The sequence below is a fragment of the Schistocerca serialis genome, chromosome 9, assembly GCF_023864345.2.
Source record: "Schistocerca serialis cubense isolate TAMUIC-IGC-003099 chromosome 9, iqSchSeri2.2, whole genome shotgun sequence".
Classification (NCBI taxonomy): Eukaryota; Metazoa; Arthropoda; class Insecta; order Orthoptera; family Acrididae; genus Schistocerca; species Schistocerca serialis.
The window spans coordinates 90,308,731-90,324,580 of record NC_064646.1 but is presented as its reverse complement, the minus strand read 5'-3'; the positions used below and the strand labels follow the sequence as shown (position 1 = coordinate 90,324,580).

The window sequence follows — 15,850 nt, the reverse complement described above, 5'->3', positions numbered from 1 at the left end:
GTGACATAGCGGATTATCTTGTTGAAAAACCACTGCCGTCGGGACATACGATAGTCACGAAGGAGTGTATGTGTATGCAACCAGAGTGTGATACTCTGCGTCATGGTGCCTTCCACGAGCTCCACTGGACCCATGAATATCCACAGAGCATATTAGAGCCGTCGTCGTCTCCATCCCTCAGTACAGCTGTTCCCCAGGAAGACGATGGATTCGCGTCCTCCCGTCATCATAATGCAGAAGGCATCGTCAATCATCAGACGGAGCAAAGCTCTGCCACTGCTCCCATTTCTGTCGCGATTTCTGATGTCATGGTGTCAACATTGGCACATGCGCTAGTCGTCTGCCGTGAACGCCCATTATTAGGAGTGTTTGGTGCAGTGTGTGATCAGACACACTCTGCTTGGCAGTAAAGTCTTATGGCAGTTCGCCGCTTGTCCCGTTGTACCAGTCTGCCAGCCTACGACATGTGACATTTGTCACCCAACCTCATGACGTCTGGACGTGGTTTCACCGTGGTTTTGCCACGTGTTGAAGACACTCACCACAGCACTCCTCGAAACCCGGACTAGTCGAGCAGTTTCCGAAATGCTCGTGACGAGACTCCGCACCATCACAGTCTGCCCTCAGTGAAACTCAGATAGATCGATCAGTGATATTACATGCACCGTGTGTGTGCTGTAACCTGGACAGTTTTTATCGATGGTACATTCGTTGTTGGAATGTTCTGGCTAATCAGTATACAGTATTTACAAGAACCAAGAGGAAACATTAAGAACGGAAGACCGGTAACGATGTGCTCATTTTACGAAGACTCTCAGATAGTGAAGCACTCTTTTGCCCTTACTATTCAATCCATACACCATTCAAAATGCACATGGAGGAATGAGCGATGTAAATAAAAGGATGCTTCAAGACTTAAATAGAATTGAAATTGAGGGTTAAATGATATCAATAATAAGATCCGCTGGTGACATTGCTGTCCTCTCTGGACATCTGAAAAGTGAAACCAGGGGAGCCCTGTTTCTGTTCCTTATGTTTATATTCGCAACAATCCTTCAACGCAACACACATTCTGTACTTAGAGAAGCCTACTAAAAGGTATGGTAAACATTTTCGTGGTGGGATTGTAAGTGGGTCCCACAGACATTTCCTACTGTGTAGGCATTCTTTCGGTGAAATTCTGGCACAGCGGCTGTCGTAAGAGCTTTGCTGGGGTCGTGACCTTCACATATGCGCCGTGCTACAGGTCATCAGACACGCTTCGTCACTGTGGCAGCGTTATGCAGCGTTGTCGAGGAGTGGGGAGTATCAGCTGCTGCAAAACGGTACATAAAGACCAGTGATCTGTGGCAACTCGGCACAGGGAGGATCCCTCACCAGAGCTGTTCCAGTTGGTAAGTCTCCTAACTGTGTCTTTCATTACTCTGTCATCACACTTTTACATTTTTAATTTTCCTCTCTTGCAAGTGTCCCATGCTCAAAGTAACGAAATCGGCTGCTTCTTATACCACATGTAATGTTATTTATTAAATGCACCATGAGTCAATATCACGTACAAATAGCATGTAGCAAGTCAACATAGTTTGTGATTTTACCTCTATAGTTCAAACATTTTAGCCAGTATGCCCCAGACACTTCAGCGTCGGTTTCCAAATTTTGCTTCTCCTGTGCGTTAGTTGCCCTTATGCACAACTTCTGATATAGTCTTCAACAAACCTGTGATCAGCAGCACATCTTTTTTACGACATATTCTCTCTTCATACGCCGACGACTTTCCCTCTCATAAGTCATGTGACTGGCTCCAGTTCTGACGTATTACCGATGTGTTCAAAGGACACTACAGAATCATTTACCGTTTATGGAGAAGGCTAACCAATGCTGCGTTTTATAGGCAGAAAAATCCGAAGACGCAGTGCACTCCAGTGCCTACAACACACTTGTCTGTTGTCTTCTGAAGTAGTGCTGCGTGGTGTAGGTTCCTCACAAGATACGAATGATGGAGGACTATGAAAAAGTTAGAGAAAGGGTAGCTCGTTTAGAAATGGCGTGAACTAGAGGTGAGAGTGTTATGGATATGTGAGCTGGGATAACAATCCTTAAAACAAAGGCGTTTCCCTTTGAGGCGACATGTTTTCAAAACTTACACTGCCGACTTTCCCCTTAGAACATGAAAAAATTACTTTACTTTCGCCTTCATAGGGAGAAACGACCATACTTATTACATACGAGAAATCAGATGTCACACAAAAATATTCAAGTGTTTATTTTTTTAGTGGGCTGTTAGATAGTGCAATGGTTGTCAAATATTCTGTAACTGGTCCTATGAACACTCTTCTAAACACTTAAGCGTGAATTGTAGGGTAGTCATGTATATGTAGATACCTTCAATATCCTGATTTATACCAAAATGATGTGATGATTTATAACACTAATCTACAGTTTTCTCAGATCTACAACAGTTACAGTTTAATGCTAATGTTATATGGTTGCTGCTAGGTGCTGAAATTATAAAACATCCACGTCATGACGCTAGTGACGGGCAGTTGGCTTTTGGATGCTGCATTGCTGTTGGTACCTCTGCTTTACTGGTACGCGACGCGGAACTTCAACTACTGGAAGAAGCTGGGAATCCCCTACATGGAGCCCACACCTTACTTTGGCAACATGGGTAGCGTTGTGATCGGCCAGAAGCACATGGGGGAACCAGTCTTCGAATGCTACCGCAAGGCCGGAAATGTTCCCTTCATGGGCATGTTCGCGTTCGACAAGCCCATCCTCTTGGTGAAGGACCCCGCTCTCATAGGACGCATCATGAGCACAGACTTTTCCACATTCTACGCAACCAATGCTAAGATCGACCCAGCGACTGATCCGGTCATTGCCACGTCTCTTTTTGGCCAACATGGCGCAGGGTGAGTATCTTAGAGAACAGACACACAGCAGGAACTGTGTGCAAAGATGAAAATTTTCAAAACTTGTACTATTTTCAGAGTAAAAGATGTCCACGCCCCTCTACTTTTTTCCCTCCTTTCCTTCTCTCTCTGTTTTTGCCGGGTAAGTACCGAAGAATAATTCCAATTCCTTCGCATTTTTTCTTTTCCGCTATTTTTCCATCATGGCTATTTTTTCTGTCTTAAGAGTACTTCTCACTTGTTCTCTTACTGCATCTGCGTTGTAATCCCTATAAATCTAACACAATCCTACCCAACTTCTTTCTGCTGTTCCTTCGCTTTTATTTTGCATTTTGCCATAGCTTGCAGGATTCAACTTGTTAATTTTTCCGAGGGATAAATAAAGATCTTTTTGTCAGGGTACTGTTATTCATTCTACATAAAACTCCGAAAAATATTAATTTTCTTTTCCTTACTGTTTCCAGTAATTTTTTTAAATAATTCTTCTTATATTTCAAATCTCGTTTCTCATTCCTTACGATTTTCTCTCTAACATTTTTAGCGTATCTAATATGTATAGCTCACGTGCACACAGTCATTCTAGTTTCACTAAAGTCCTGTCATTTAGTTTTATTACATTTTTGATATAGTCGCTTTTTACTATAAATACTTACTTGTTCGACCATTCATTTTAAGACATTTATTGCCCAAAGAAAATTAATATAATGCTAAAATGTTTCATCAGTTGTGTCAAATTTTGAGCTGTGGTAAATGTGGGACAACAGCAGGCATCTATAAAGTATTGCCGTATTTATGTGTATTATTGGGTAATCTGTCATCAGCTATACCTGTTCAACACAAGTCCCAAGACATTTGTGGAAGCTTATGTTTAATTCACAGTTAGACAGAATTTTAATAACACGCCAGAACGCCCATTTGTTGGACCAACAGTAAGGGAAAAGTTATTTAGGTTTATAAGACGGGACTAAATATTTTAACTGGGGTACGCTAAGCCACCACATGAGAAAAAAAACAAGATTTTGTTGTTTTGTTTCAGGTGGAGGAAACTACGTACTGTGCTATCCCCAGCATTCACTTCTGGCAAAATGAAGCTCATGTTTCACCTAGTGAACGAAACTGGACAGAAACTTGCCCATCACCTCGATTCCGCAGCCTCAAAAGGTATGGTCTCCTTGTGTTCAGAAAAAAATTTTATACGTATTTTTAAATGAAACAGATAAATATTTGTTGCTAATGGACACTTCACACCTTCCCTGTAGTATAGCTTTACTTACAACCATTCCCATAAATTTATCGTTTTCTTCTCAGTTTTAATGGTAAACGGCAATAAGCATAGATTTGTGAACTACGTGATGTATTTGTGCTTTAGGCATAGCAGTTGAACTGAAGGACGTCATGGGCCGTTATACGACGGATGCGGTTTGCTCCATCTTCTTGGGGGTCGACGCTAATTCTCTCGAGAACCCAAAGTCTCCACTGCGAGAGCACGTGCAGGGAATCTTGAGAGATACCGTCGTTGGAAGGATCGTCACCACGCTGGCGTTCTTCGCTCCACAGATCCTGTCCACACTCCGCATCCGACTTGGCAGCAAGAAAGTAGAGGACTTCTTTGTACAAAACACAGTTAAGGTACGCATGAACCATTCAGATTCACTTAAATACTAACCATACAAAAGGACTGCAGCATTTATTTGTCGTACTTATTAAGGGTGCTGTCTACAGTAACTCGAAGTTCATCGGAATCGATGTGTTGTACCCTGAATATATTTTTACGTAAGAGTTAGTGTATGACGGTAAAAATGTTGATTTCTCTTATTTCGTTGAAATACAAATAATACAATGAAAACTAAACTCGAAGTAGAAGAAGAAAGTGGTAAGGAAAAATTTAAATAAAGCTAGCACAACTTTTTTGGTGTAAACGACCACAATCAGTAATGTACTGAAAGAAAATGAGAAATAAAGGCTAAGCTACAATTACAAGGGCAAGAGGTCAAGTGTTTTGATGTCGGAAGTGGAGAAATAAGTTGGTCATCATATGTGGTGACACAGGGTATTCCATAGTCGACTGTCTATTCAACGCACAGGGACTAGATTTTAATCGGAGATGGAGGAGTGCGCACTATATGTAGTTCAGTAAAATGGGATCAAATGACTCAGCGGTAAAGTTGTCATTTACTTAGGTAATATATGAGGGGGAAAATTATAAACGTAGAGATTCTTATACCAGCCCCTGGTTTTTATGTAGCAAAGATAATGTTCAGGTCTGGCACTTGTTTGTAATTAAATGTCGATATTTTTGTGTTCATAAGGATATTGAATTCAGCTTCAAAATGAGGTCATAACGTGGCGTATATGTCCGTGGACATAGTATTATTTGAGGATCATATAAAGTTAGTTCTTGGTCTGTTGTGTCTCTTAGAGTTTGACGGTGATTGATCCTCTGATTTGAAAGTACTGTGCTTGAATCTACTATTTGGCAACTTTTGTGGTGTGTATATGTAATGAGTAAGGAGACATAAAGGCTTCATATACCTTTTCTAGGCGTTGCCTTACGACTTGTCTAAAAGCCAATGTCTAGATGCATTATTAAGTATACGAGTGATCAGATGACTTGATTAATCGTTTTCTATACCATGGGAAATTAAGAGATGCCTTAAGAAAACCGTAGATGGAAAAATAGAGTGTCCGGGAAGAAGTATCTCTTAATTCCATGTCAGATTCTTACTCTGCAGAAAAGTTCTGCAAATTATACGAATGGTGAGTAAGAGTCACAAGATGAGAGCAAAAGGAAAATTCTGAAGACAAATTTCGGTAGTGTGCATCCGCGAAGATCCTTCGGAAACTAAATTGCATCTTATACTACAAAGGTAGTTATAGAGAACATGAGTGATATGAAAGCAAACTACAAGAAATATTTCGCGCACTTCCGCTAACAAATAGTTAATTTAAATAAAATTCATTACCACAACTTGATGTGAATATTAAACAACTTCTTAAGTAAGACGTGTTTTTTTTATCTGTTCACGAACATGAACGTTTTAACAGATTTAATGATAGCAATTAATTTTGTGCGTTCCCAAGTTTAGTAAGACACTTATTACCGGTACCGTGAAGGAGGCATATTTAGGCTCACATCTGCATCACGGTGATATCCACTGTAAAATAAATGAATTTAACTTGGTTTAATACTTTACTCATAAATAAAATATTCATTTTATGTTCTCTATTTTTTCCTAGGGTCTAATGAAACTAGTTCTTTTAACACACATCTTTTGTCCACAGCTGATAGAACACCGGAAGGAAACGGGCATTGTTCGGAACGACGTAATTGACATGCTCACGAAAATTAAGGAAGAACAGGCAGAGGGCGATAAGGAACAACTCAGTAAGTAGAATATCTGTTTCCTCAAATTTTAAGATGGCCGTTTGATTTTTTCGAGGTGATAATTATGACTAGAGCAGTTTACGCCCCAAATCGATAACATAATTTAAAATATTAAACACGGAAGAAAGCCAACTGAGTTGAATTTTCTAAAGACATACGGTGATGATGAATTTAAAGACATACGGTGATGATGAATTTTGGTTTGTGGGGCACTCAAATGCGTGATCATCAGCATCAGTACAAATTCCCAACATTCACGCAGTCCATCTCTTGACGTAGTCCAATCTAGCGAATGTCACGAAAGATGATGATGGTGTGATGATGATGATGATGATGATGATGATGATGATGATGATGATGATGAAAAGATGAGGACCAGACAACCACCCAGTACCCCGGGTAGCGGATATCCACAACCCGGCCGGGAATCGAACCCGGGACCCACAGAAAAGACAAACTTTGAAGACACGTTTACATGATTACGTTTCTGTCTACCTTAGATCTACCACGATGTTTAATTAGGCCATAAAAGGAATAAGATTTTATCGTTTGAAAACGAAAATATTATTAAGATTAGTTGGAAATTTTACGGAGTTCAATACTTAACAGTGATTGTCCAGTGTAACTCGGCGAGGGCCTTTTCTAATGGTTCCACAACGACACGTAACATCATCATCGATGGCCTATAATGTCTAACGGCAGATGCAAGTATCTTCACGTCGTGGAAATTCACCAGGCGACATCGTGGAACTTGATGCCATCCTTGACCGGTTTCTTTCCATCTGCTGCAGTCTTCCGGAAGCTCTTCTCACTTGTCGCAGTTCATACTAAATGCGTTCATATCGCGCTTGAGGCAATATTTAAAGCACAGTGCGGGTCATCCACGGTGTACCTTGTCTAGTGCTGCCTCTCTGAGTAGTGTGCGTCGGAGATGTCGGGGGTGTTCGGTGCGATGTTAAGTGTCTTGGCCAAAGCAGGCGACTTTGCATAACAGTGGCGGAAGTACTCAGTAGCTTCTCAGAATTCAGGACCATCTCATTTGTCACATGGTCCTTCTATCTTGTGCCTGGAATTTTTCCTAAACACCGTAGATGAAAGGAGTTAGACTTCTTGTTTAGCATGCGATGTCCAAATCTCGGCAGCATCCAAGATGGTGCTCAGCAAGCTTCCTTGATAGAAGAGTATTTTTGTTGTCCCCGTAAGGTGTTTATTGTTTCATACCCTTGTGCGTAGCTTGCCAAGTATTCGCCGCTTTGTCAATACTTGCTTTTATTTCGTCGTCCAGAAAAACATCTTCTCTAACTAGCGTGTCGAGGTAGGAATATGTCACCTGGACTCCGAAAGGTGGCATCTAATCTCGTGGCAGGCATGTCCGTTTATGGTTGAGCCATAATCACACTCAGAGACGCAGACAAGAGTTTGGATGTAGCAGCGTGTTTATCCGTATGCCTTTCAACCTCGTCGTGAGTATGTACTACGAATGCTGCTTCTTCAGTGGATAATAGGTTGCTTACAAGTAATAGTACATGGATCTGAATATCGAGGTGTTAATTTCTCCGTCATCACAGGCCTGTTAATTAATGTCCATATTTATTTGCTGAAAGTAACTTCGACAACTAACGAAAAGAATATACCAATCAAAGTAGGTCTCTGTACGCAGCATCACGAACTTCTCTTTGCATAACAAAACGATGTGCTGTTCTTCCTCGATTCTGGTAAACAATATTTTCCTTGAATTCATTCCCAGTAAACAGTCAATGGTCTCATTTAAAAAATTGTTTATTACTCCAGTGGAGAGTTGTTATCTTAGACTGTGACGGCGTATATTTCTACAGAGCTGACGAACGAGCTCATCGCAGGCCAGCTGATGTCGTTCTTGGCTGCTGGCTTCGACAACTCGTCTTCGACGCTGGCCTTCGCCCTGTTCGAGCTGGCGTGGAACCAGAGTCTGCAGGAGGAGGTGCGCCGGCACGTGCGCCACGTGCTGAGAAAACACGGCGGCCACATCACGTACGAGGCTGTCAGCGAGATGACGGACCTCACCAACGTCGTTAGTGGTGGGTGCTACCTAGCAACGCATACCCTGAAGTCATCTTCTTGAAAAATGTTTCCACTAGTTTATCGGCATGCCCCAAAAATGTTTCACAACACAGAAAATGTTTTTGGTGTACCCGCACCACTGCTGTTCGATATCAAAAGCCACAATGATTAAGTTATCTAGGGACCTGTTGCGTGCTTTTCCATTTGACTGTAAAATCTTCATCACCAATGTGGGGAAACCTTACAACACGACTATAGCTCATTACTATTCACTACTGTTGTTTTTCATAACATGCTTTATTACATTACGCAGAGTAAAACTTCATGTGTTTGTTTACTTAAGTACGAGCTGTGTCGTAGACACAAAGACGATAGATTGGAAATAACTGCCAACCACTTGCAGCATATGATTTTATTACACCTTGACCGTGGTTTCGACAGTTCTTCTCATCGGTTTTATAAGGAAATAATTCGACATTTTGTATGGTAGAGCCGTATTATGACTGCAGAATAAAAACTGTAGGAAATATTTACAAATAATTTTAGTGAAACGTAGTTACGTAGAATCATATATTATCTATGGTCGATGTGGGAGTCGTTTACTCTATCTAGTAAATGTATGTCATCCACTTAATCACCTTATAAAATAGTTACTTAAAGGTAGTAGCTATCTAATATAAGGTTTTGTGTTGTAAGTTTTAAAATACCACACATTTGAGAGTGGATCCAACGATGTGTTGTATCCCGTCTGAAAGATTAGTGTATGTATGAGATTTAGAATAAAACGTCGCATCGGATCCTGCAAACCGTAAGAATGCCATGTGCATAGCTGTTATGGCCTATGAGTAGAGGCCCTAGAATTAGGTCACGTCTGGTAGGTGGAGCTTCTGCGAGTCCTGTATGCGTGTAGCTGCAATGAGCGGCGTGTGTGACTTCACAAGTACATATCCATTACTACAATTAAATTGTTAACATAAAAATGAAAAAATCTGAAAGTGGGGCGGGGTAAGAATTGTGTCATGATGTCGTATGGCTTTGTCAGTGTAAACTGATCAGCCACTACATTATGACCACCCACCTAATAACAGGTGTCTCCACCTTGGGCACGGACAGCAGCACCGACGCGTCGTGGCAAGGAAGAAGTGAGGGTTCGGTAGGCCGCTGGAGGCAACTGGCAAAACATCTGCACACACAAGTAACCTAATTCCGGTAAATTCCGGCGAAGGGAGCGATCATCTCTGATGTTACGTTCAACCACATTGCAGATGTTTTCGATCGGCTTCAGATCTGGTTAGTTGGAGGATCAGCACAGATACTGGAACTCGCCACTGTGTCCCTCCAACGGAAAAACTGCAATTGTTAGAAGACTAGTGGAAACTGGGAAAAAGAGAAAAGGGGGGAGGGGCAGAAAGTCGAACAGATCGTCACTTGTTATCATGCACTTAGTTTGAATTGCAGACGTCGGTCCCCTCGATAATAACACGACCTTTTCTTGTTTTCAGAGACGCAGCGGAAGTACCCCACAGTGAATTTCCTGAACCGCGAGGCGTCTCGCGACTACAGGATAGAAGGAACGGACATCGTGCTGCCCAAGGGCACCGCGGTCTTCGTGTCGGTGGCCGGTCTCCACTCCGACCCCAAGTACTGGAAGGAGCCGCTCAGGTTCTGGCCGGACCGCTTCAGGGAGGAGAACTCCAGGGACCGACCGAGCCACACGTTCATGCCGTTCGGCGAGGGCCCCAGGACGTGCCTCGGTGAGCACCCAGACACTGGTGTTTCCGCTTCCAGCAGCGCCTTTGTCGAACGAAACGCGAGTGTGTTGTCGTGTATACGGTACACAATCATAAAGCATTTTATACAGGGTATCTCAAGTCCTCCCCGTAAAGCTTTGGGGTCTTACTTGATCACTGTTCTTACCCAGTAGCAGAATCTTTTCAACATGTGAATTGCTAAGCGTAAAAGAGAAAGCAGAAAAATATCTTTATACAAGTAGCGCAAGCTGTCCTGTACATTGAGGCATTAAGCCAATCGAACAAAGTCACCCCTCAGAAAAAGGTGAACTTATATTTACATAACATCAAATATTATAGTATATACTTCTATTAAACTAATAATAAAGTATCAGAACCCTATAAAAACGCGAATGTTAGGAAAAAAAAGTTGTAAGTGCCAAGATGTGAACCACCGCCATAAAGAGTATCAATACATGACAGTGACGCTACCCATTTTTTTAAATCTCATTTTGATCGTTATAGTTCGTTGCAATTGTTAGTGGTGGACGTCCCCAGACGCCCTTTGAAGTTCGTTATTGATACATTCACTCAGTTTTTTATTGCAGAGCGTAGCTAACCCTCTGCCCATTACGCTACACCAACATCACCTCATTTGTAGCTAATCATATTGTACTACCCATTGCTGAAAACATTAATCGTAGATATGTTGCTAATTGAAATTTAATTATAATAAATTGTACCAAGAACAATTCGTTTTGGGTGTGCCGCTGTCTTCAAATAGCTTACTCTCGTAATACGCAAGTTACAATAATTCTTTTGCCAAGAATATGATGTTTCTCATTATTTTATTGGATCAAATCACACAGTTAACAACAGGTTTTGCAGTGATTCTCAATTTGCTGGTGCTCAGAAACGGCATATATAGGCTTGAAATGAATGCCAATATGGCGCCTCACAACTCTGTACTGAAGGGAGACGGCGTGCTTGTGACGTAGGTGACGTTGTGCCACCTCATTGGTCAACGCTCAGACGCACGCTCAGAGTACCTCACATGCCAGATATTGCTCTATACGTTCGGAAAGATTCCCGAGCGTGCTATACCACGCTATGACGTCAGAAACTCGGCACGCTCAACGCTCAACCTTCGGATGCACGGTCCGTGTGCCGACGGCTTTAGGTTTCGTAAACCTTTGCGTGATAGGGAAAGCCTTTTGTGTAGCGCCTGTCGCTGGAGTTTGTTCAGCATCCCAGAAGCGCCCTCTCCATCACTGGACGATTTGCAGGAGGAAGTGTGCCACCCTTCATTTGATCTCCTCTTCTGGAACCACAAACTAATAAGTACCCCAGACCAATACCGCTATGAATAATTGTGACTGTTCCAGTTTACGTAGGGCATTTGATTTTCCTACCAATAGTTCCGCGTGGCCATTCCCTATTAGGATGTTCGAAATGTTTACCTGTAGGTATTTTACGATTATTTCGGTTTTCCATTCATATTTCCTGAATACTGAGATCATTCCCGAACATGTGCTTCTTATATTACCTTCACTGACAAGTACGAGCTTTAGTGAAAGAAAAATTGGTATGAACACATGATACCAAGTTCTACATCTACATCATACTTCGAAAGTCATCTAATGATGTGTGACGCAGCGTACTTCTGGTACCACTAACTGATTTCCTCCCCCCCCCCCCCCTGACCCACCAGCAAACACCTCCTATCCTGTTCCGCTCGTGGATCACGTATGGCAAGAATGACTGTCGGTAAGCTTTTGTATTCGTTCTAATTTCTCGAACATTCTGGTCCAGGTCATTACGTGACATCTATGTGGGAGGGGGAAATATATTCTCCGACTCTTCTCGGAAAATGCTCGAACATTGAAGAGCAAACCTATGAATCTCAGTCTAGCACCTGCTCTTCCTGCTAGGGTCATTCCACTTAAGGTCGCTGTAGACGGCTACCTACAGATATTTTACGGTAGTTACTGTTTCCAGCAGTTTCTCATCAATAGTGTGGTTGTACAGTAGTGGCTATGTTTTCCTGTGTATACACAATACGTCACATTTACTTATGTTCAGGATAAGCTATCATTCATCAGTCCCCTGTAGCTCATTCTGTAAATCGATACTCTCTTCTGACTTTGCTCCTTTCTTGTAGATAAGCACACACTCTTAAAAAAAGCACCAGACACTTTCTAGATCATTTATATTCATTTTAAACAATAATGGCCCTACCGCACTTCCTTGCGGTAATCCGGAACTGACCTTTACATCTGTCGATTTTGCTCCGTGAAGAGCGACGTGTTGTGTTTTGAATCCAGTTGTAAAATGGTCCTTATCAGTAAAGTCAGGACGTATTAAATTAAAAACTTATTTCTCTAAAAAATGTAGATAACCTAAATCCCAGTTACATTTCACGTCTTGTGAAACGAGGAGTCAGTGCTATTCAAACACTATTAACGCACAAAGAACTGAGTTATTAAAAAAACTACTTGTAAGACAGTGAGGAGAAACGACGAATGAATAATCTATTAGTGTCATGGGCTATCAGTTGTCTGTGGATGTTTCAAGAGGTATGGTCCCCTTCAAAGGCAGCCCAAGGTGGCTCCAGTAGCTGGGTTCGAGCCCTGGCAGTTATAAACACGAGGTGTAGAGTACTAAGGAATAAAGGAGTGATGAGTCACTCGAGTAGGAAATTGTCATTGTGAATTTAGATGCTACAAAGTAACTCCCATGACAGTAATAGGTTCGGTATGGGTACAAAACAAGGGGATGTACAGCTCTCGTACTCTGATCCTCTACTACTCCTTTTCTTCCCACTGGGTTGTAGTGATGCTTAATAAATCGCCGTGGCTATCCGTCCGTTTGTCTGGGACGCTATACCTATCGACTAGATCTATTTAATTCGAGTCCTGTGCGTATGTATTTTAATTGACTAAGTGTTATTTAGTAAGCTCATATCCAGAGATTAATGAAATTTCAGTTGTTATGACTAGGCAACACATTATAATAGCGTTAGTACGTACGTTCTTATCATTGTATATGTCACGTAATGTTTTCTCTCTATTATGAATATCCCTGTTGTTTTGCCTCTCCAGGTATGAGACTCGCGTACATGCAGGTGAAAGTGGCTCTCGTGCACATTCTCAACAACTTCGAAGTGCACCCAGCGCCTTCCACACCTACCAGTTTGAGTTACCATCCATCAAGGTTTGTCGGAACTCCAGCTGTAAATCTGTCCCTACTCTTCAAGAAACCCACCTCTTTGTAAAGGATAGCTGCCTGCAGGATTCAGGCTGCGACATCACTGACCTGGAATCTCAATGCTTTTATCATATAGGCAGAGCGATCACAGTATTTCTATGTTGAACCAAACAGTATAACTGATTCAAGTATTTATTTGTGAGTATAATTCGGATACTTCTCCTTATCCAAGTATTGTATTGTTATCAGTTATGTATGTTTCTACGACATTTTGTAATAAAAGCTTCTGTTAAATTCCTATTACACGCTCTGTTTCCATCCTCAGTTGTACCATGTGTAAGTGAATAGCCTTTACTTGTGTGGGTGTTATCGTTTATTCGAACCTGGGAATGTGAACTGACAGCCTAAATGTGCTACTGAGATCAAAGCAACATCACTTACATGAAACCGTAGGTGTTTGAGAACCGATATCATTCGTAAGAAAACAAACAAGCAAACCAATAATTTCACCTTCGGTTGATTTCGTCAGTGCGAACTGTTTGAAGAAAAAACCTAACTGTATAAAAAACTGTAAAGTCGGTCGACCTGCATAAAAATGAAATCTGAAACACACGAACATTTCTACAGTGACATATGATACTGGTAAAATAAATAAATTGACAGAGCTAAATTTGCGGAAAAGAAACGGAACATTAACCCTTTTGAATCTCACCTGCAAAATGAAACACTGGCAGAAAGAGCAACACAGGAAGACGCCACAAGAGCTAAAAAAATACTGCTAAAAACTAACCGCAGTTGGTCCAGAAACATTGGGATCATAATCTTGATACAGAATGCCAAAGAGACACCTGAATCAAGCATTAACTACTGAAATTTTAGTTAGGAAAGAACTTATGGGTGGTAGGTAGGTGGTTAGTGTTTAACGTCCCGTCGACAACGAGGTCATTAGAGACGGAACGCAAGCTCGGGTTAGGGAAGGATCGGGAAGGAAATCGGCCGTGCCCTTTCAAAGGAACCATCCCGGCATTTGCCTGAAACGATTTAGGGAAATCACGGAAAACCTAAATCAGGATGGTTGGAGACGTGATTGAACCGTCGTCATCCCGAATGCGAGTCCAGTGTGCTAACCACTGCGCCACCTCGCTCGGTAGGAAAGAACTTATATAAATAAAAGGAAAAAGCAATTACAGACTCTAATATGAAAATTCATTTAATCTGGAACTTCCGTGGTACAGTAAATTAACTCAGAAGATCAATGAGTGGAATAATTATCAGAAACTCGCCTATGACGAGGGTGCAGTGGGCCAACAATACAAGTCTACATAAACAAAAATAAACTTTCTACCTCATCAAATAATACCTTCTTCAAAATCTCTTTTATGTTCCTGTGCTATCTGACTACTGTTCTGAGTCCTTATTCGTCCTCGTACTAAATGTGGAACTTACATAATTCCAAAAGTGCATCCATGCATTACACTGTACACTCAACGATCCAGCCTGCTGCACACCGCAGCTATCCACTACTGACTCTCATTGATTCTACGGCTCCACACTGCTGCCATCGTAGACGCAGATACTGTTGCCTAACAACTGTTTCTCTGAGCACAATTCATCAAATATGTCATTTTCCTTTACAAATATTAACGCATACAATAATATCATAAAAACAGCTTTCTTAAACATGTTTTGTTGATTTTCGTCTTTCATCCTATTTGCACGTCGTTGCACTATATTAATTATAGTTGCACTGGAACGGAAGTGAAACAATCTAACGTGTCATTTTCACATATACGTCACACTGAAATATTTCCACTTTTTTGCTGCTATATGACGCCGAGCGGTTCTAGGCGCTTCAGTCTGGAACCGCGCGACCGCTGCGGTCACAGGTTCGAATCCTGCCTCAGGCATGGATGTTTGTGATATCCGTAGGTTAGTTAGGTTTAATTAGTTCTAAGTTCTAGGGGACTGATGACTGCTCAGAGCTTTTTTTTTTTTTTTTTTGCTGTATTACAAAGTGCTTGCAGTCTTCAAAATCATTAGTATATCGTTTGTCACAAAGTATAAATATATAACGATTGAGAATTCAGGTGTGAAATTAGATTTTTCTTTTGTCGCCAAGTAGCAACCTCTAAAGTTATCTCACTGTGTCGTACTTACCTTCGAAAAGTAATTGTTCAGTGTTTCGTAATTCGAATAGTACAGCGACAGCAAAAATTTCATCTTTGTTCTCAGCTATAATAAAATTTATAAAAATGAGATACACTCGCTGTATATTAAAGTGGAATATACAAGTAAAATCTTCGGTAGTGAATTGAACCTGGTATCCAAGAAGGCCACTTACGTCTTAAGTTTAAAGCCATTGCTAAGTATGCAGAGAACACAAACACAACGTGGTCGTGATTTCCCTGGATTTCTCTACATTCGTACGCTGGCGTGGATCTTTGTTCCATCCAGAAAAGATGTGACGGGTAGGTCCCATGACCGGTCAGAAAGTGCGGTAGTGCCCTTGTTGGTTATGGATGTTTAATTTTTAGTCTGTCCCTTAAACTGGGGCGCCAGCTGTGGACCCACCTACC

At 41.5% G+C, this 15,850-nt stretch overlaps 1 protein-coding gene across 1 annotated transcript; it reads left to right on the top strand.

Moving 5' to 3' along the window:
* The first annotated feature begins 1,350 nt into the window (after positions 1-1,350).
* On the top strand, positions 1,351-13,568 carry LOC126418446 (cytochrome P450 6j1-like). Its single transcript, XM_050085211.1, has 8 exons — positions 1,351-1,394; positions 2,497-2,912; positions 3,949-4,073; positions 4,282-4,541; positions 6,195-6,297; positions 8,133-8,354; positions 9,840-10,091; positions 13,169-13,568. The coding sequence occupies exons 2-8, from the start codon at positions 2,524-2,526 to the stop codon at positions 13,339-13,341; spliced, it is 1,524 nt and encodes a 507-aa protein (XP_049941168.1). The 5' UTR covers positions 1,351-1,394; positions 2,497-2,523; the 3' UTR covers positions 13,342-13,568.
* The last annotated feature ends 2,282 nt before the right edge of the window (positions 13,569-15,850 follow it).

Excerpts from the sequence above, each read along its gene's own strand:
- LOC126418446 (XM_050085211.1), top strand. The coding sequence starts at position 2,524 with ATGACGCTAGTGACGGGCAGTTGGCTTTTGGATGCTGCATTGCTGTTG. Across the intron at positions 8,355-9,839 it reads CCTCACCAACGTCGTTAGTG|AGACGCAGCGGAAGTACCCC; the intron begins GTGGGTGCTACC and ends TCTTGTTTTCAG. Across the intron at positions 10,092-13,168 it reads GGGCCCCAGGACGTGCCTCG|GTATGAGACTCGCGTACATG; the intron begins GTGAGCACCCAG and ends TTGCCTCTCCAG.